General features: G+C 59.7%; 2 protein-coding genes across 7 annotated transcripts; both read right to left on the reverse strand.

Moving 5' to 3' along the window:
* Nucleotides 1-3466: 3466 nt before the first annotated feature.
* Nucleotides 3467-13697, reverse strand: TNNT1 (troponin T1, slow skeletal type). 6 transcript variants are annotated; one of them, XM_036306704.1, is made up of 14 exons: nucleotides 13680-13697; nucleotides 12301-12343; nucleotides 12171-12184; nucleotides 11427-11462; nucleotides 11126-11158; nucleotides 10306-10327; nucleotides 9137-9200; nucleotides 8742-8858; nucleotides 8401-8478; nucleotides 7118-7231; nucleotides 6393-6502; nucleotides 4730-4820; nucleotides 4554-4594; nucleotides 3467-3608 (listed from the first exon to the last, which is right to left on the reverse strand). In XM_036306704.1, the coding sequence occupies exons 2-14, from the start codon at nucleotides 12330-12332 to the stop codon at nucleotides 3563-3565; spliced, it is 798 nt and encodes a 265-aa protein (XP_036162597.1). In that variant the 5' UTR covers nucleotides 12333-12343; nucleotides 13680-13697; the 3' UTR covers nucleotides 3467-3562. The 6 variants fall into 6 exon arrangements, with proteins under 6 accessions (XP_036162597.1, XP_036162598.1, XP_036162600.1 ...); XM_036306705.1 differs by lacking the exon at nucleotides 13680-13697 and adding an exon at nucleotides 13232-13249; XM_036306707.1 differs by lacking the exon at nucleotides 11126-11158 and having other exon boundaries at nucleotides 10306-10329; nucleotides 11432-11462.
* Nucleotides 13698-15567: 1870 nt separating this feature from the next.
* On the reverse strand, nucleotides 15568-19553 carry TNNI3 (troponin I3, cardiac type). Its single transcript, XM_036306724.1, has 8 exons — nucleotides 19402-19553; nucleotides 19103-19115; nucleotides 18926-19006; nucleotides 18431-18472; nucleotides 18051-18182; nucleotides 17245-17334; nucleotides 16552-16728; nucleotides 15568-15695 (listed from the first exon to the last, which is right to left on the reverse strand). Exons 1-8 carry the CDS (start codon nucleotides 19410-19412, stop codon nucleotides 15612-15614), a joined length of 630 nt encoding a protein of 209 aa, XP_036162617.1. The 5' UTR covers nucleotides 19413-19553; the 3' UTR covers nucleotides 15568-15611.
* Between the last annotated feature and the right edge of the window lie 238 nt (nucleotides 19554-19791).

The raw sequence follows: 19791 nt of genomic DNA on the forward strand, positions 1-19791 counted from the left end.
GTCTCGCGCCGCCCGCCGGAGGCGCTGCCGGCCCCGCCCGGCGCGCGACGTCACCACGCCGGCCCGGGGGGCGCTGGGAAATGCAGTCCACGGGTCACAGAGAGCCGCGGGGAGCGCTGGGAAACGGAATCTCCACCAAGAAGAGGTTGCTAATGGCAACGTTCCAGCCTCTAGCTGCCCCCAGGCAGACTGGGAAATCCGCTATTCTCGGGGTCAAATGGAAATCTAACGGAGGGGATGCCCCGAGCGACACTGGGAAATGGAGTTTGTCGGTCGGAGGAGTGACCCCCCACACACACACCTCCCACGGCATGCTGGGAAATGGAGTTGACTATCTCAGGGATGGGACCTGGTAGGAAAAGGGACTCTGCAGCCCGGAAGTCCTAAAAATATAAAGATGATTTTTCCTTATCAGCTTTCCTCATATCATCGAATTGATGTATTTTGGGCTGTCTGCTCCCTTCAACCAGACAGAAGCTACAAGACAGCGAATTTGGCTTCTGCGTGCAGTCCTTGTTCCCAGAGCCCAGAACCACGCCTAATAGTAATTGAAAATAGTTTCTAAATGAATGAGTAAGGGGATTCCCTAGGTCCTGAAAAACTTCAGGGCACCATGGGAAATTGAGTCGCAACCCCCAAGACTAAGTCATTAAAGGCAATGCAAGTCCAAGCCTCCCTGGCTGGCCGCCCACGGCATGCTGGGAAATTCACTTTTTTCGCACAAAGTTCACAGCAATGGGCCAACAGCCTGGGGGCCTGCTGGGAAATGTAGTCCGCATGGCCACGCCCCTAAAGGCTCAGTTGGTACCACCCCAAGAAATCAGGCTCATTGGCAAGAGAAGTCCAAAGCCCCTGATGATAACTCCTGGATCATACAGGGGGAAAGGAACCCACGAGGAGGAGTCCACAATGAGCACCCACAGAACCTATTGGCTCTTGCTTCCCTTGGTCTCACCCTGGGTCGTGAAGCACGCTGGGAAATGTAGTCCAGTCCCTACACACCCCTACAAGTCATGCTGGGATTTGTAGTTCAGGGCGAGTGGTCTCATACCTAGCACTATGAAGCACAAAATAATCCTCACCTTAAGTATTCTCCACGTAAGTCCAAATTGAGAGAGAAATGCAGTCACTCTGAGACCAGAATAAAGACACATAGAAAGGGGCTGAAACCTGGACAGAAGCAACAGACTCTACCCACTCTGAAGTCCTTGGGCCTGTGCAAAGAAATAAACTACAAATCCCATGAGGCTTTGGGAGGACCAGCCATAGATACAAAGGGACACCAGTCTCAATGTTTCTTGGGATATGTAGTCCTCAACCCCATTCTTCTCACGCATCTACCTATCAACCTCCTTAGACAGTAAATCATCCATAGGTTGCTAGATGTGTCTCCATGCCTGTGCATATGGTGACACATTATAATCGTGTGCATTTGCAGTTGTGTCTGTGGCTGGGTGGGTGCCTCTGCTTACGGTGTCCATAAGCTTTGGCGTACAATCCATCTGCATTTCTGTGTGACTGTGACCATCTGTTTGTGGGAGACACAATTTGAGGTATCTGCTCAATCCACACAAGGATCTGCAGGACGCGCTCCCACCATAAGCTCTCTCAGCAATTTTTAATCGACTTTAACTTCTATTTTAAAAATTCTATTCCATCCCCATGGTTAAGAATTCCAGCTGTGCCCTAACCAGTTTGGCTCAGTGGATTGAGCATTGGCCTGCGAACTGAAGGGTCCGGGGTTTGATTCCAGTCAAGGGCATGTACCTTGGTTGCAGGCACATCTCCAGTGGGGCGGGGGGGGGGGGGGGGGTGCAGGAGGCAGCTGATCGATGTTTCTTTCTCATCGATGTTTCTAACTCTCTATCCCTCCCTCCCTCTCTGTAAAACATCAATAAAATATATATTTTCTTAAAAAAGAATCCTAGCTGTGGCTTAGGCAGTCCTGAGTTGGAACCTCGTCTCGGCCCCCCTCCTAGCTCTGGGACCTAGCCCAGGCTCGCCATCTCTGGGGTTGTCGAGGCAGCGGGTGTGAAGTATCTGATAGGTGCAAGACGTTGGCGTGTGCAGGCATTTTCAGACTCCACTCCTTAAATGCTCTTCTGCCCTCAGTCCTGTTTTCTCTCAGTGCCAACCCTGGAGTATCGATGCTTGACCTCGGAGCTGCAGGCCCTCCTCACCGCTGGTGAAAATAACCTCAATGGTTTCAAATAATAATAATGATGATGATGATGATGATGATCCCGCCTGGCTCTTGTGACTCAGGGGTTGAGCGTCAGCCCATAAACCAGGAGGTCATGGCTCAATTCAAGTCAGGGCACAGGCCCGGGTTTCAGGCTCAATCCCCAGAGAGGGTGATGGGGGGCGTGCAGGAGGCAGCCGATCAATGTTCCTCTCTCATTGATGTTTCTATCTCTCTCTCCCTTTCCCTTCTTCTCTCTAAAATCAGTTAAAATATATATATATTTTAGCCCTAGCCAGTTTGGCTCAATGGATAGAGCATTGGCCTGCGGACTGAAGGGTCCCAGGTTCGATTCTGGTCAAGGGCACATGTCAGGGTTGTGGGCTCGACCCCCAGTAGGGGGCGTGCAGGAGGCAGCCGATCAATGATTCTCATCATTGATGTCCCTCTCTCTCTCCCCCTCTCCCTTCCTCTCTGAAATCTATCTATCTATCTATCATCTATCTATCTATCTATCTATATATTTTTTTTTTAAGAAAGAAAAAAGTTGTTCCCTCTTTCCCTGCAACAGGCTAAAACCCAGATCAGATGCTGGTCCGCATCGTAAAGACGGTTCAGAAACAGGGATGAACCGCGAATGTCCGAGGGGGGAGCCCCGGGTGTGCTCTCCGGCCGGGTGTGGAAACAGGACTAAGCACGTGACCAGTCAGCTCTGGCTCCTGGCAGTTGGACACAGCTCTTGCGAGAGCCGCTTGCACCGAAGGGCCTGTTGCATGAGAGAGGGAAGTGCGCGCTGAGACGCCAGGGCTGACCGTCCCGGCCAAGGCAGGCTGCTCATGCTCGGACAAACACACCGTCCACTGCGAGGCTCATCCACCAGCGATTCCGTCTCCCGGCGGCTGGGGTCTGGACGCCTGAGAGCGGGAGCCAGCGTGGGGGGCTCAGGTGAGAGCCCGCCTCCTGGCTTGTAGGCAGTCACCTTCTCGCTGTGTCCTCGCATGGTGGAGAGGACGCTCTGGTCTCTTCACCTACTTCTCAAAAACCCTAGCCCGGCCCGTGTGGCCCAATGGTTGAGCGTCGACCTATGAACCAGGAGGTCACGGTTCGATTCCCGGTCAGGGCACATGCCCGGGTTGCGGGCTCCATCCCCAGTGGGGGGCATGCGGGAGGCAGCCGGTCCATGATTCCCTCTCATCATTGATGTTTCTCTCTCCCTCCCTCTCCCTTCCTCTCTGAGATCAACACAAACATATTTAAAATAACAATAATAATAATAACAACGGCCTCAGCAGGTGCCCGCGGGCGGAGCCTTTATTTCAGGACACAGATGCGACAAGAACTCCAGGGGCTCGATGCCTCGGGGTGGCCCCCCGCCCATCCTCACTTCCAGCGGCCTCCAAGGCGGCCCTTCGCTGCCCCCTTCCGGCTGCGGGAGAAGGAGGGGGTGTCAGGAGGGAGGGCTGCTCAGACCTCTGAGATGGGACCCCCAAGAGGCCCGCCCCCCACGCCCAGAGGCGGGGTTCATGCTCGAAGACCCCAGTGTCACGTGGGGTGGGTGTCCGTGCTGAGTTGAGGTGCTGGGGGGGTGCTGCTTGGAGTTACGCCCATGACTGGGGGCCGTGTCTCTGCCCTGGGGCCCTGTCCTAGGCCCAGGAGGGTGTTGAGCCGCCTCCGGGGCCTCTGCCCACTGGAGGCCAGGAGCACCAGGCAGGGGGGACGGCCAAAAGTGGGCCGGACTTTGCCCGACGTCCCCTGGGAGGCAAGGTCACCCCCATCCTTGAGAACCAGTGACTTAGAGGGACATGGCCCTGGCTGGTGTGGCTCAGTGGATAGAGCGTCAGCCTGCAGACTGAAGGGTCCCGGGTTCCATTCCGGTTAAGGGCACATGCCCGGGTTGCGACTTGATCCCCAGTGGGGGGCATGCAGGAGGCAGCTGATCAATGATTCTCTCTCATCATTGATGTTTCTCTCTCTCTCCCTTCCTCTCTGAAATCAATTTTTTTTAATATTTTTATTGATTTCAGAGAGGAAGTGAGAGGGAGAGAGAGAGAGAAACATCAATGATGAGAGAGAATCACTGACCAGCTGCCTCCTGCACACCCCCCACTGGGGATCAAGCCCACAACCCAGGTACATGCCCTTGACCGAAATCGAACCCAGGACCCTTTCAGTCCGCAGGCCGATGCTCTATCCACTGAGCCAAACCAGGTAGGGCTGAAATCAATTTTTTAAAAAATAGATGGACATGGCGATGGTGATGGAGGCCCCAGAAGACAGAAGAGGTCAAAGAGAAGTGACAGGGGACGAGGGACAAAGCCAGAGGAGGGGGCGGAGGGCAAGAGAGCAAGGGCTGGGGCTCAGTCACACTTACAACTTCTGGGCGTGGCTGATGCGATTGTAGAGCAGGTTGATCTGCGGAGGGAGGGAGGGCGATGCTGGGACAGCGGGGGACAGGCCCGTCCACCCGCCCGTCCACCCGCCCGTCCACCCGCCCGCCTGGCCCTGCCCCAGCCCAGGCCCCCGGGCCCCAGGCCAGCCGGGTCTCACCTCATACTTCTGCTGCTTCATCTTCTCCATCAGGTCAAACTTCTCCGACTCCAGCTGGTGGATCCAGTCGGACAGTTCCTGGGCCTTGGCCCTGGGGGGCAGAGGGGGGTCAGGCTGGGGCGGGCCATGCCCCGGCTCAGAGAGGGCGAGGGGACTGTCCGCAGCCACACAGCGCGACTTGGGATGTGGTATTCGTTTTGCCGGTGCGGTAACATTTGAGGGGGAGGTGCTCAACGTTAATGGAAGCAAAGGGTTTGAAAATCTCAGCCCGCTCTCTCCCAGCCCAGAATGGAGACTCACATTCCCCCAACGTGAGAATGAGGTCATGGCGAGGGACCCAGGCTCTGGAATGGCCCAGCCCAGCGGGCGTGGCTCAGGGGTTCAGCATTAACCTATGAACCAGGAGGTCTGGTCAGGGCACATGCCCGGGTTGTGGGCTGGATCCCCAGTGGGGGGCGTGCAGGAGGCAGCCGATCCATGATTCTCTCTCATCATTGGTGTTTCTGTCCCTCTCCCTTCCTCTCTGAAATGTATATATATATATATATATATATATATATATATATATATATATATATATGTTTAAATGTAGAAATAAAACCGGGAAAGTGCTCTGGCCAGTTTGGCTCAATGGTTGGAGCGTTCCAGTCCAGGGCAAGTACCTCTGCTGCAGGCTGCACCCCCAGCCCTAGTGTGGGTGCGAGCAGGAGGTATACTTTTTTAAAAATATATATTTTTTTTTATTGATTTTTTACAGAGAGGAAGGGAGAGGATAGAGAGTTAGAAACATCGATGAGAGAGAAACATCGATCAGCTGCCTCCTGCACGCCCCCCACTGGGGATGTGCCTGCAACCAAGGTACATGCCCTTGACCAGAATCGAACCTGGGACCCTTCAGTCTGCAGGCCGGTGCTCTAGCCACTGAGCCAAACCGATCAGGGCAAGGAGGTATACTTTTATTGATTTACAGAAGAGAAGACAGGAGAGGGATAGAAACATTGATGAGAAAGAATCATTGATCAGCTGCCTCCTGCACGACCCCTAGTGGGGATCCGGCCCGCAACCTGGGCATGTGCCCTGACCGGGAATTGAACCAGGGACCTCTTGGTTCTTGGGCCGATGTTAAACCACTGAGCCACACTGGCCGGGTACCAAATTTATTCTTTTTTAAAAAATATATACATTTTTATTGATTTCAGAGAGGAAGGGAGAGGGAGAGAGAGAGAGAGAAACATCAATGATGAGAGAGAATCATTGATGGGCTGCCTCCTGCACGACCCCCACTGGGGATCAAGCTCGCAACCTGGGTATGTGCGCTTGACTGAAATCGAACCCAGGACCCTTCAGTCCACAGGCTGGCACTCTATCCACTGAGCCAAACCAGCCAGGGCCCAACTTATTCTTAACTGATAAAAGTCTGCCGCACTGAGCTGTTGTAGGGTGAGACAACGGATGTAAAATGTCATCTTGCCGACCTTCACTCACGGGTCTCGGCACCCACAAAGAGTGGGCCCTGTATCCCTGACATGTTTCACAGAGGAGGCTACAGGGGCCCAGAGAGGGGGAGACACTGGCCCAAAGCCACACAGCACCCGGCGTCTGCGCCCCGGATCTGGAGGAGGGTCCCCAGCTCCCTGTCTCACACCCAGGCCTCCCCACCTACCGGAGCTGCTCTTCGCCCAAATGGTCAATGTCCAGAGGCTTCTTCCGCTCAGACAGGATGCGAAGCTTCATCTCCCGCCCCGTCTGCCGCTTCCCCCGCTTTTGTTCTGCCTGAGGATTGGGGAGGGGACGCCTTGAGTTGGGGTATGAATCCTCCAGATGGCTCCCCACGTCAGCACCCAGGGGCCCGGGATCCAGGCCGCCATCTCCCCCAGGACCTGAGGCATCCAGGCCCCCAGCCCCTCCTCCTCCCTCAGACCCAGGAGCCCAGACCCCCAGCCCCTCCTCCCTCAGACCCAGGAGCCCAGGCCCCCAGCCCCTCCTCCTCCCTCAGACCCAGGAGCCCAGACCCCCAGCCCCTCCTCCCTCAGACCCAGGAGTCCAGGCCCCCAGCCCCTCCTCCCTCTGACCCAGGAGTCCAGGCCCCCAGCCCCTCCTCCCTCAGACCCAGGAGTCCAGGCCCCTACCCTCCTCCCTCTGACCCAGGAGTCCAGGCCCCCAGCCCCTCCTCCCTCAGGCCCAGGAGTCCAGGCCCCTACCCTCCTCCCTCAGACCCAGGAGTCCCCAGCCCTCCTTCCTCAGACCCAGGAGTCCCCAGCCCTCCTCCCTCAGACCCAGGAGTCCCCAGCCCTCCTCCCTCAGACCCAGGAGGGGGTCCCCCAGCTCCTCCCTCAGTCACCTCCTCCCTGGGAACCTAGACCTCAGGCCCCAGGCAGCTGAGCTCACCTTGACCAGGTAGCCCCCAAAATGGGCCCCCATGTTGGACAGGACCTTCTTCTTCTTGGCATCATCCTCAGCCCGCTTCTTGGCCTCCTCCTCTTCCTTCCGCATTTTCTCCTCCTGTGAGAAAAGGGGTTCAACCCCGAGGCCTGACCTTCCCCCTTTGCTCCTGGCCCCTCCCTCCCTCGTCAAATATCCCCGACCCTTCTGACTCCCTCCCACCAGCACCCCGGTGAGGGCACTGAGCCCACCCAGATCACCCGAGACCTTCTCCCCGTCTCCAGACCCTCAGCCACATCTGCAAAGTCCCTTTTCCCGCAGAAGGTCCCAGGAATCAGGGTATGAGCTGCTTGGGGACACCCTTATTCTGCCCCCCACACCACCCTACTCCCGGTCCTTAAAAGTGGTCCTAGCGGGCACTTCCTGGATGCCACCACAGATCGCGGTTCCAAGGCCTGAAGCCATGGACTCGTTCCAAACACTCTCACCAGTTAGGGACAGGGGGACCACTCCAGTTTGCCTGGGACAGGCAGGATGAAGGATTATCAGGGCTCAGACCAGGGAAGCCCCCGGCAAGCAGGGATGAGTTGGTCACCCAGACATCCATGGAAAGATGGGAAAAGAAACACTGGGTCTTTAGGATAGTACTAGAGGCCCAGCGCACGAAATTCGTGCACAGGGAGGCTCCCTAGGCCTGGCCTGCAATCAGGGCCCATCTCCCTGCCCCCCACCGTCGCCCCCGCTTGCCCTCTGTGTGGGGGGCAACTGGCAGGGCAATCAGGCCCCAGCGCCGCCTGCAACCGCTGCCACCCACCCCCGGTTCCCGGTTCCCCATTGGGTGATTGGGGCCTGTGGGCTGGGGGCAGCTCCTGCATTAAGCGTCTGCCCCCTGGTGGTCAGTGTGCATCATAGCTGACCAGTTGCTCCTCGTCCAGTCGATTTGCATATTATGCTTTTATATAGATAGATAGGTAGATAGATAGATAGATAGATAGATAGATAGATAGATAGATAGATATAGATACATGATAGGTAGATTTGTTTGAGTTGCTTGATCCAGCCATGCCTGAAGCAGGCTCGCCCTAGACTTTTGTTTGACAGGAGCCAATAAAACTTTCTTTCTGCTGAATCCGGCCTGGGTTGGGGTTCCTGTTCCTTCCACCTGAAAGGTCCTTGAGTAACACAGTGTGAGGACCTTGGGGGGACCCCAGAGAATATCATGAATGGAAACTGGAGAGCCCATCTCAGAGCAAGAAGGAACATTGGGGCTCCTCCAGGGAGGCACCCACCGCCAGCCGGGCCTGCCGCTCCCGCTCCTTCTCGGTTCTGAAGCGCTGCTGCTGCGCTCTCTCCGCCCGGCGCCGCTCCTGGGGGGCGGAGAAGAATGAGGGGGTGCAGGCGCCACCACCCACCCGCGATCCCCCCACCCCGCAGTCAAGGTCCAGAGCAAAAAAAAAAAAAAAGTGCACACGATTGCGTGTGGCCAGACGTGGGTCCATTTCCTAATGTTTCGGCCTCGGGACGGTATTGGACAGGACCTGTTCTCCGTTATCCCCCCAGGACCCAGAGGATGGCACCACCCGGCGCGGGGAGGGAGGACTTGGGGGGCCCCACCGCCACCCCGACTCACAATGCGGTCTTTCAGCGCAATGAGCTCCTCCTCCTCCTTCTTGCGCTGCTCGAAGTGCACGTCGATGAGCGTCTGCAGCTCCAACAGGTCTTTCTCCATGCGCTTCCGGTGGATGTCCTGCAGGACGCGGCGTGGGAGCCCCATCATTCGGGTGGGAGCCCCATCATTCCCGTGGGAACCCCATCATTCGCGGGCAGAGCCCCTGAGGCCCAGGAGGGGCGCCCTTCCCCGCAGGAATCCGCGGCGTTGACAGTTCACAGAATGCCCAGCAGGTGGCAGCAAAGCACCGTGTTCGGACCCTACTTGGCTTTTTTTTTTTTTTTTCTAATTTGCATTAAGGCAGCCTAAGGGTTTGCAGCTGCTGGAAGGCGGAGGGGGGAGCCGGGGTTACTTACATCGAAGTCCACACGTTCCCCTTCCGGGATCTTCGGGGGGATCAGTGGAGGTACCACGGGGCGGCTGGGGGCACGGGGAAGAAGAGGAAGACGGTGAGGGTTGGGGGTCCCTGATACTCCCCGCCACCAGCTATCGGGGTTCTGGGCACCGGCGAGGTGCCTGGTCCCAATCCCAGGGACTGTCAGGGAAACGCACCTCTGATTTCCAGGACTTGCTACAAACAAACTACTCTCACGTGTTATGTTAATTACATGTTGCAATGATGAAATGTCACAGATCACAGGTTGAATAAATACGATATTGGGATTAGCTGGGCCGGTGTGGGTCAGTGGTTGAGCGGCCACCTGTGCGCCAGGAGGTCCCGGGTTTGATTCCCGGTCAGGGCAGCTGCCGGGGTTGCAGGTCCATGATTCTCTCTCTCTCTTTTTTAAAAAATATATTTTATTGATTTTTTACAGAGAAGAAGGGAGAGGGAATAGAGTTAGAAACATCCATCAGCTGCCTCCTGCACACCCCCTACTGGGGATGTGCCTGCAACCAAGGCACATGCCCTTGACCGGAATCGAACCCGGGACCCTTCAGGCCACAGGCCGACGCTCTATCCACTGAGCCAAACTGGTCAGGGCCATGATTTCCTCTTATCATTGATGTTTCTCTCCATCTCCCTCCTCTCTGAAATCAATAAGAATATTTCTGGGAGGAGGAAAAAGATTAGTTCTATGTGTTTTGTCTTACTTTGTAAAATATTTTCAAATAGATTTTATTGATTTGAGAGAGAGAGGGAGATAGAAACATCAATGATGAGAGCAAATCATTGATCGGCTGCCTCCTGCACGCCCCCTAGTGGGGATCGAGCCCACAACCAGGCATGTGCCCTTGACTGGAATTGAACCTGGGACCCTTCAGTCCACAGCCAAGGCTCTAGCCACTGAGCCACACCGGCTAGGGTAAAAATAGTCAAATTTAAGGTTACTGGTACATGCAGAGCTTGCATTATATTTGTATTGGGCGGGGCTGCAGGGGTGTGGTCAGCCCTCCCTCCTCTCTCTCTCTCTCTCTCTCTCTCTCTCTCTCTCTCAGCCTTGCTCCCACCCTATCCCTGAAGGTGGGCGACATACTCAGGAGGATGTGATTGGGGGACACACACACACCCCCGCTAGGATCTCACCTTGGTTTGGGGCGCTCCTCCTCTGGTGAAAGGATGCAAACAGAGAATTAGCCAGAGCTCATGGGGGGCTGAGGAGGGAACCCCCAAGCCTTGCCCCTGGGAGCCCAGTTCCCTCCTCCAGCCGCTCTGGGGGGTCAGGGAGGGCATGGGGGCGCGGGGACGGGGGAAGGGAAACCAGGGTGGCCGCAAAGGAAAAAAGAGGGTCACACGCATCATATATACATTCAGAACCGGCATGGGGACCCCTCCCGCCTTTCTGGGGACCCAGCAGCCAAGCCCCAGACCCCAGGCCCTCCCCCTTCGACATACCCAGAGCTCCTGCCCTCCTTCCTCCGGACCTAGTGGTGCAGGCCCCCCCCCCCCCGCAAGCCCTCTCTTCATTCGGGGTCCCCAGCCCCCAGCCCTTGGTGGGGGGTGGGGGGGACACAGGCACCCAGACTCCGGGCGCCTGACCCTTCTGCAACCCAGGCCCTGACCTTCGAATGTATATGGAGCAGAAAAATGGCAGCCGGGGTCGGGGGTGAAGGTGGGGGGCGGGTGCCTCCCCGCAAACACCCAACCCTTCTGTAAGCTCCGCTCCCGGCGGGGAGGGGGCGGGGAGAAGGCTTGGGTGTCGGTCCCTTTAAGGAGGAAGGGAAAGGGCTCCAGTCGCCGCGGGGCGATTCCCTTCCCGACCGCCAGGGGGCGCGCGCGCTCGCGGCTTAAAGGACCGCGTCCGGGGCGGGGCGGGAGAGAGTCCCCGGGGACGTCTGGTTCCCGAGGATATCGGGGTGCGGGGAGCCCCAAAATCATTCTCGGGAAGCGAAGCCGCCGCGGTTACCTCGCTCTACCACCGGCTCCGGCTCCTCGGGGGCTGGGGAGGCGCAGGGGAGAAGCGAGGGTGGGGGGAGGGAGGTGCGGGGAGGGGGAGCGGCCACGCCGGGGTGCGGGGTGCGGGGTGCAGGGTGCGAGGTGCGGGGGGAGAGAGGGGAGAGGCTGTTAGAGGAACTGAAACCCAGGCCATCGGGGGCCCCCACCCCGGCTGCCACCGGGGGACAGAGGTCCGTCCCCGCCCCCCCCAGACACCCCTCCCCCACCCCGGCCCCGCGTCCAGCTCCAGCCTGCGGGGTCCGGGGCCTCACCTTCCTCCTCCTCCTCCTCCTCGGCAGCCTCCTCCTCTGGAAGGGGCGGGGGGCAAAGGGGAGAGGCCGTTAGGAGCCCCGGGAGTCGGGGGCGGGGGGCGGCAGAGACTGGGGGTGCGGGGGGCCGGGGTCGGGGGGCACTGAGCTTTCCCACTGGCCACGCGGAGGTCGCGCTGGGAACGCCCAGCCTCACCTGATGGCTCAGTGGGTGAGCCGCGACCTACGGACCAGGAGGACCCGGGTTCGATTCCCGGTCGGAACACAGGCCCGGGGTGTGGCTCCATCCCCGCTAGGGGGCGTGCGGGAGGCAGCCGGTCCATGATTCTCTCTCATCAAGGATGTTTCCCTCTCTCTCTCTCTCTCTCCCTCTCCCTTCCTCTCTGAAATCAATAAAGATACATTAAAAAGAAAAAAGAGCCCTAGCCGGTGTGGCTCAGTGGATAGAGCGTCGGCCTGCGGACTGAAGGGTCCCAGGTTCGATTCCGGTCAAGGGCATGTACCTTGGTTGCGGGCACATCCCCAGTGGGGAGTCTGCAGGAGGCAGCTGATCGATGTTTCTAACTCTCTATCCCTCTCTCTTCCTCTCTGTAAAAAATCAATAAAATATATTTTTAAAAAAGAAAAAGAAAAGAAACAAGAAAAAGTTCGGGAAACCAGGAGGGTGGGCTTGCCGGCCCCTCTGCTCCGCCCCTCCCCGGAGACCTGCCTGGTCTGCGCCCCCAAGGCCGGGGCCTCCCCACTCACCTTCGGGCTGCTCCCTGCAGACGGGGAAGGGGCGGAGGGAGAGAAAGAGGGAGGGGGAGAGTTAGAAGCCTGGGAGGAGGGAGAGGGCCCCCCTTCTCCAGCCCCCCGCCCTCCCGCCAGCATCACTCACTCCTCATATTCCTGCTCCTCCGTGTCCGACATCCTGGTGCGACCTGAGGACCACAGAGAACAGGGGGAGTTGGGGGGGGGTCCCCAAGGAGGGGCTGGGGCCTGGACTCCTGGGTCTGAGGGAGGAGGGGCTGGAGGCTGGACTCCTGGGTCTGAGGGAGGAGGCTGGGGGCCTGGACTCCTGGGTCTGAGGGAGGAGGCTGGGGGCCTGGGCTCCTGGGTCTGAGGGAGGAGGGCTGGGGGCCTGGGCTCCAGGGCCTGAGGGAGGAGGGGCTGGGGGCCTGGGCTCCTGGGTCTGAGGGAGGAGGGGCTGGGGGCCTGGGCTCCTGGGTCTGAGGGAGGAGGGGCTGGGGGCCTGGACTCCTGGGTCTGAGGGAGGAGGGGCTGGGGGCCTGGGGTTTGCCTCCTAAACCGAGTGAGAACACAGGGCTTGGGGAGGTGCGGGCCAGGCACCCCCCCCATAACTCGCCCCCCCCCCCCAGCTGTCCTCTTTTGTCTTATGACACGTCCCTGGGAACCCGATCTGAGCGGGATTAGGAGAAGGCATTGGGGACAGAGGGCGCCTGAAGACAATAGCTGCCCCACCCCCAGGGGCTATTTCGGGGGAATGTCATGACAGGAAGACAGTGGACATCTCCTAAAAAGGGTCTGGCCTGTGTGTGTGTGGGGGGGGGGGGGGGCTCCTGCGAGAAGACACCCAAAGGCCAGGAGGCCGAGGTCCTCTCCCACCCCTGACCCCACCCCTCCAGTCTGGCTGGGCTCTTCCCACCCGTCTCCTTCACCTTCACCCCCAGCCTGGGGGGAGGCAGGGTGCCCCAAGAGCAGCGTCTCTCCGCAGGCCTCACCCTCACCCCTAAATAGACCCCCCCAATCCCTGGCATCCCCCCAGCCCCGAGGTGCCTAAGCCCCAGTGCCCACAGATCCTGACTCACCCAGTGTATGGCTCACCAGGCCCGACCTGGACTCGGAGACCCCGGTTTGACACCTCCTGAGCTCTGAAACCTCGCGATCGTGAGACCCCAACACCCGTGCCCAACCTCAGAGCCCCAATTCCCGACGCCCCTGATGATGACGAGAGGTTCCACCCCCTCCAGTCACAAGAGCACAGACCTTGACCCCTCAGCTCCTAGAACGCAGTTCGGACCCCCTGTCCCGGACCTCCAGGCTACTGGACTGACATCCAAGCCCAGACACGCCCAAGCTCTGAGATTCCCTGACTCCGGCTTCCGAGGGCCTAAGGTTATTTTCTGGACCCCCCAATCCAGGCGCCCCAGATTCTGTGTCCCCCAAAGCTCATCTCCAGGCCCCTCTGCCTCATGCCTCTTCTCCACACCCTGCCGCCTCCCGCCCTCATCCCGCCCTCATCGCAGGAAGCCTTACCTAGGGCTGGGTCTGCAGAGGCATGAACGTGAGGGGCAGCTGCAGCACCCCTTTTATAGTGAGCTCAGCCCCGCCCCCAGGGGGAGGGAGAATTCCTTTCCCCAAACACTAGTCCCCCCCCAAGCCCCCCCCCCCAGGCTGCCCTGCCCCCACTCAGGCTCCACGTCAGTGATCCAGGCCCTGCTGGCTGCTGAGACCCTTCTGCACCCCATCAGCGCCTCCTGGGAGCTCAGGGCTGGGCCAGGGACCCCGTGCTCCCCACCACCCTGTGGCACTACCCGTGGTGGCCCTCTCTGCTTTGCAGTCCCTGGGCTTAGCACACAGAGGCCCTTGGAGAATGCATTATTTTAAGAAATAATATTTTTATTGATCTCAGAGAGGAAGAGAGAGACAGAAACATCAACGATGAGAGAATCATGGATCGGCTGCCTCCTGCACGGCCCACACTGGGGATCGAGCCCCCGCAACCCGGGCCTGTGCCCTTGACCGGAATCGAACCCGGGACCCCGTGGTCCGCAGGCCGAGGTTCTATCCACTGAGCCACACCGGCCAGGGCGAGAATGCATGTGGATGAGGGGTGCGCGGACGGTTTCCCTTTCTACGGCTCCTGTCCCCCTTTCTGTCTCTCTGTCGTCTCTCCTTTGTCTCTGTGACTCTCCACTGTGTGTGTCTCCATCCATCTCTCTGGCTCCCCCTCCCTCCCCGCCCCCACCCTTTGTCTGCCACCGGGATTCCACCCTGGTGACAACAGGCGCTAAAGCGGGGAAGCAGGTGTGCGTGGGGGGAGGGGCGAGGGAGGGGTGTCAGGCCCGCACGACCTTATCCCCCCCCCCCACCTCCATCTGACAGGGACCTTTTTTGGTATCTCCCTCCCTCCTCCCCTGCCAAACCACGACCTTGACCTCCAGGGGAGCCAGCCCTGGGGAGGGAGCGCCTCACCCCTCACCCGCCCCCCCCCCCGCCCCCCCGCCCCAGTGCCTCATTCCTCACCCCCCACACCGCCTGTGGGTGTCTCTCCTCGAGCCCCCGCTTCCCGGCCACTGTCTGCAATGCCGTCTCCCTTTCTATACATGTCTCCGCCTGTCCCTTTGGGCCTCTGCTTTGGGCTCTCTGCGTCTCTGTTCTTCACTCCGTGTGTCCCTCTGAGAGTTCTTTTGTTTGTTTGTTTGTTCATCCTCATTTGAAGATATTTTGCCAAAGATGTTTCAGAGAGTGGGAGAGAGGAGGAGGAATAGAGAGAGAGAAACATCGATGTGAGAGAGACACATGGATTGCTTGCCTTCCACACGCACCCCAGCTGGGGCTGGGGATGGAAGCTGCAGCCAGGTCGGTGCCCTTGGCCAGGAATCAAACCCAAGATCTGGCAGTGCTGGGGCCAGAGCTCTAACCACTGAGCAACCAGCTGAAGTTCTCTGTGTGTCCCTGTCGCTGCATCCGTGGGAGCCTGTGTGTCTGCCTCTCTTGGTGCCTGTCTCCCGGTCTCCCGGGTGTCTGTCTGTGACCCCGTGTCTGTCTCTCTCTGGCTCTGTGTCCCTGTCCCCCCCTTTTGAGCTCCTCTGGGTCTGTGTCCCTGCAGTCACCCCTCCAGGGGCCCTCATTTCTGTCTCAGCTCCATCTCCCTGCCCTTGTGTCTCTCTCTCCAGTTTCCAGTCCTTTGCACTTCTTCCCATGAATCCAGCTTCCCCCTCTCGCTTTCATTCTCTGTGTCTCTCTGTGGGCCGGGGTCTCAGCATCCCTGTGCCCTCCACCCAGGGCAGAGGAGCGCAGAACGCCCCCTGCTGGAGACCCAGCTCTGCCCTGATGTGCCTGTGGCTTCCCAGAGCCTGGCCCTCGTTCTCCAGACTCCCACACCCAGGCCCCCGCGTGACAGACACACACACACAGCCTCTCCCAGCTCAGACACAGCTTTATTCCTCAGGGTGCGCGGGAGGCTCAGCCCTCAAACTTCTTCTTGCGGCCCTCCATGCCGCTCAGCAGATCGATGTTCTTGCGCCAGTCTCCCACCTCCCGGTTTTCCTGGGAAACGGGGTCAGAGGTTAGAATGCCTTCCCTCAAATATCCCCCGACTGCCCTCCAGCCCGCGGGGCCACTCTGGACGTCTGACCAAAGGTCTGGGTCTGGAGCGCTCCCTGCCCCTCAACATCCCATCCACATTGATCCATGCAATTCCTGTCTCCCTCCTGCACTTCCTGTCTCCCTCCTGCACTTCCTGTCTCCCTCCTGCACTGCCTGTCTCCCTCCTGCACTGCCTGTCTCCCTCCTGCACTTCCTGTCTCCCTCCTGCACTGCCTGTCTCCCTCCTGTACTTCCTGTCTCCCTCCTGCACTTCCTGTCTCCCTCCTGCACTTCCTGTCTCCCTCCTGCATTGCCTATTTCTCTCCTGCACTGCCTGTCTCCCTTCTGCACTTCCTGTCTCCCTCCTGCACTTCTCATCTCCCTCCTGCACTTCCTGTCTCCCTCCTGCACTTCCCATCTCTCTTCTGTACTTCCCATCTCTCTTCTGTACTTCCTGTCTCCCTCCTGCTCTGCCTATCTCCCTCCTGTACTTCCTGTCTCCCTCCTGCACTTCCTGTCTCCCTCCTGCACTTCCTGTCTCTCTTCTGTACTTCCTGTCTCCCCCCTACACTTCCTATCTCCCTTCTGCACTTCCTGTCTCTTTTCTCTCATGCACTTCCTGTAACCCCATTCTGACTCCATGCTACTTCCCTTCTCCTAATGCACTTCTAGTCTCCCCCTTCTACTTCCTGTTGAAGAATCCTCACCAGAGTCTTCTCCCCAAAATTCCAAAAGTCCTCCCCTCAGGCCAGGCCCTGGGACGGTTGCCCCCACACCCTCTCCGCTGGGTCCCCTTTCCGGGCCCAGCCACACTCACCTTCTCCGTGTCCTCCTTCTTCACCTGCTTCAGGTGGGCCCGCAGGTCCAAGGACTCCTTAGCCTTGGTCCCCAGCAGCGCCTGCATCATGGCATCCGCCGAGATCCGCACCCGCCGCAGCGTGGGCCGCTTGAACTTGCCCCGGAGGTCAAGGATCTTCTGGGTCAGATCTGCGATCTGGGGGGGGGGAGGGGGCAAGGGGAGGTGGAGACCTCTCCCTCCACTTCCCCCTCCCCCCACTCCTCCACCCTCCCCTGGCCTCCTATCCCTACCCAGGCCCCACTAAGGCTTTTCCTAGCTCAGGCTCCCACTACCTCTGGGGTAAAATCCCAGCTCCCCATCTCCATCTGGAAACCCTCCCGGATCGGCCCAGCCACGTCTCTCTGGGAACCAGTGACACATCCCCGCCCAGCAACCGGCATCTCACGGTTCTTTGCAGTCCACACCTCAGCTCCTTTACCAACACCTGGCGCTCCAGGCACACATTTCACATGTTTTCTGCTGTCCCACCTCCCCTGCCTGGAACAGCCGGGCCTGGCCATATGGTAGCCAACCTTCTGCTCGCTCCCTGCCAGACTCATGGAGCTGACCTGGGTGCCCTGGGATCCTCCACCACAAGGGGCCGGGGCTGAGGCCACCGCCCCAGGCACTGCCTCACACCCTGACGGGACCCGCAATGCCCATGCCTCCCACCTCCGTGATGTTCTTGGTGACTTTTGCCTCCACATCGTATCTCTCCTCGTCCACTTTGTCTATCCGGGCATGGAGCTGCCGGCACAAGTCCTGGTAAAGAAATGTGGCTTATGTGGTAGGGGAAGGCTGGGAACCTGGACCCCTGGGTGTGAGGGAGGAGGGGCTGGGGCCTGGACTCCTGGGTCTGAGGGAGGAGGGGCTGGGGGCCTGGACTCCTGGGTGTGAGGGAGGAGGGGCTGGGGGCCTGGACTCCCGGGTGTGAGGGAGGAGGAACTGGGGGCCTGGGCTCCTGGGTCTGAGAGAGGAGGGACTGGGGGCCTGGACTCCTAGGTCTGAGGGAGGAGGGGCTGGGGGCCTGGACTCCTGGGTCTGAGGGAGTAGGGGCTGGGGATCTGGATTCCTGGGTGTGAGGGAGGAGGAACTAGGGGCCTGGACTCCTGGGTCTGAGAGAGGAGGGGCTGGGGCCTGGACTCCTGGGTCTGAGGGGCTGGGGGTGGATATCTGGTTGTGAAGTAGACTGAAGCTGGTCTCTGGGAAGCTGAGAACAAAGCCGAACTCCAGAGCCACTAAACCTGCGAATCTACAGAATTAGGGACAGAGGAACCGCCCTCTGGGTTTTGAGACTGTAGGCAGCTTGCAGGCCACTCACATGTCTGAACTCCTGAGGCTAAATATTGGGAGATCCGGCCCCAAGGTCCTGAGCGGAAGGGGGAGGAGAGTGACTGTACCCGAGCCCCAAGATGCAAGGCTGGACAGAGGAGCCCAGGGCCTCGGGCTGAGCAGGGGACCCTGCTTCGAGCCTGTACCTGCAGCTCCTCGAAGCTCAGCCCGGCCACTTCCAGGGGCTGGCACCGCGTGCTCAGAGCGCGGCCCTTCTCCCCGCGCCGCTCCTCTGCCTCGCGCTCCAGCTCCTGCTTCCCTATCTGCAGCATCAGGGTCTGCGAGAGGAGGCTGGACCTCAACCCGCGGTGGGGAGCGGGAAGAAGACCCGCTGGAGGCTGCCAGTCCTCTAATGCCAGCTCTGGCCTTCGGTCTTTCCGGGTCCCGCCCCCTCAAGGTCCAGCATTCCAAGGCCCGCCGCAAAACCACGCCCCCAACACTCCAAGCCCCACCCACTCCCACATTCGAAGCCTCAAGCTCCGCCCCCCAGGGAACGCCTAGGCTGCCTCTCCAGGCCGGGTCGCACCTTCAGCTGCAGTTTTCTCGAGGCGGAGATCTTCGACTTTTTCTGCGGGGATGAGATGGAGAGAGGAAGGAGCAGGAAGGGGGGCGCGCAGGTAGGCAGTGGGAGGGGCTTAAGAACCCGCCCCTCAAGCCAAGTCCAGATTTGATCCCGCCTCCAATTCTAGCACTCGGCTTACGAGAGGCCACGCCTCTCGGTCCCAACCACCAATCAGGGCCTCTGACTCTGGGTCGGCCCCGCCCACCACCTCGTAGGCAACCAAGGTTCCCACAAGCAACGGAACTCCGCCCATAGGCAGCGCTCACCAATCCGAGCCCGGCCCGGTGCGAAACTCCACCCCTCAAACTTCCGTCATCCACAGGGGCTCCGCCCAAGGCCCAAACCCCGCCTCCCTGAAGGCCACGGCCCCGCCCCTTTTTCCCACGGCGCGGGGTAGCCTCCTAAGACTCTGAATCCAGGCCCCGCCCCGGCCCCGCCCACCACGCGGGCCCGGCTCACCTTGGCGTGCGGCTCCGTGGCGTAGGCGCGGTAGTTGGCGGAAGAGCGCCGTCGCATGGGAGCGGGTTGGGGTGCCCCAGCCTGGGATCAGGGGACCGAGCCGCGTCACCACCCGGACCCTCAGCCCCTCTCCCTGCCTCCCGCCCCGCCCGGGGGGCCAGCCCATCCCGCTCTCACAGCATCGCCGCTCCTGGGGGGAGAGAAAGCAGGAAAGGGGGTTCATGTTGGGCCTGTGGTCTGTCCAGTCCGTCTCCAAAGGGATCCCAGGAAGCCCCTCTGACCAACAGGTCCTGCCACCAGCTTCCCAGTCTCGGGTCCAAGGAGTCTGATTCCCAAACTCTTACCGCATCCCGACCTCCAGGATTCCTGACCCCCCACCCCCCTTCTCAGGCCAGGGGTCCAGACCGCAGCCCTCACCCCTGCAGGAGATCGCCCACCTCCCCGTGCCTGGGGCTCAGGGGACAGGCTGCACTCACTCGTCCGCCATGCTGAGACTCCGGCCGGGAGCTGGAGGGGGCAGAGAAGGGACGAGAGGCTCTTGGAGAGTCAGCGAGGGGGCGTCCGGGGTGACCTTGAAGGCCCCAGGGACTTCAGTCTCGTCCGGGCCGCTCAAGCCTCACTGAGGACACTGATAAAGGGCGAGGACAGCGACTAAATATACTGCTCCCCCTCCCCCTGCCCAGGATGCGAGATAACGGGGCGCGTGAGGGGTGGGGCGGGCAGTACTCCAGCTAGATTATCCAAAAACAGAGTCGCCTGGGAATCTGGCCCCTTCACTTTGATAGGAGTCCAGGCCTCTAACACCTCCTCCCTCAGACCCAGGAGTCCAGGCCCCCAGCCCCTCCTCCCTCAGAACCAGGAGTCCA

The sequence above is a fragment of the Myotis myotis genome, unplaced genomic scaffold (genome assembly GCF_014108235.1).
Source record: "Myotis myotis isolate mMyoMyo1 unplaced genomic scaffold, mMyoMyo1.p scaffold_m19_p_42, whole genome shotgun sequence".
NCBI classification, from domain to species: Eukaryota; Metazoa; Chordata; class Mammalia; order Chiroptera; family Vespertilionidae; genus Myotis; species Myotis myotis.

What these genes read in the sequence shown, in the direction of transcription:
- TNNT1 (XM_036306704.1), bottom strand. Translation starts at nt 12,332, where the DNA reads ATGTCGGACACGGAGGAGCAGGAATATGAGGA. An exon ending in GGAGCCGGTGGTAGAGCGAG is followed by an intron (nt 10,328 to 11,125) that starts GTAACCGCGGCG and finishes TCCTTTCACCAG; the next exon opens with AGGAGGAGCGCCCCAAACCA. An exon ending in ATCAGCCACGCCCAGAAGTT is followed by an intron (nt 3,609 to 4,553) that starts GTAAGTGTGACT and finishes CTTCTCCCGCAG; the next exon opens with CCGGAAGGGGGCAGCGAAGG.
- TNNI3 (XM_036306724.1), bottom strand. An exon ending in TCACCAAGAACATCACGGAG is followed by an intron (nt 16,729 to 17,244) that starts GTGGGAGGCATG and finishes CCCCCCCCCCAG; the next exon opens with ATCGCAGATCTGACCCAGAA. An exon ending in AGAAGGAGGACACGGAGAAG is followed by an intron (nt 15,696 to 16,551) that starts GTGAGTGTGGCT and finishes CCCGTTTCCCAG; the next exon opens with GAAAACCGGGAGGTGGGAGA.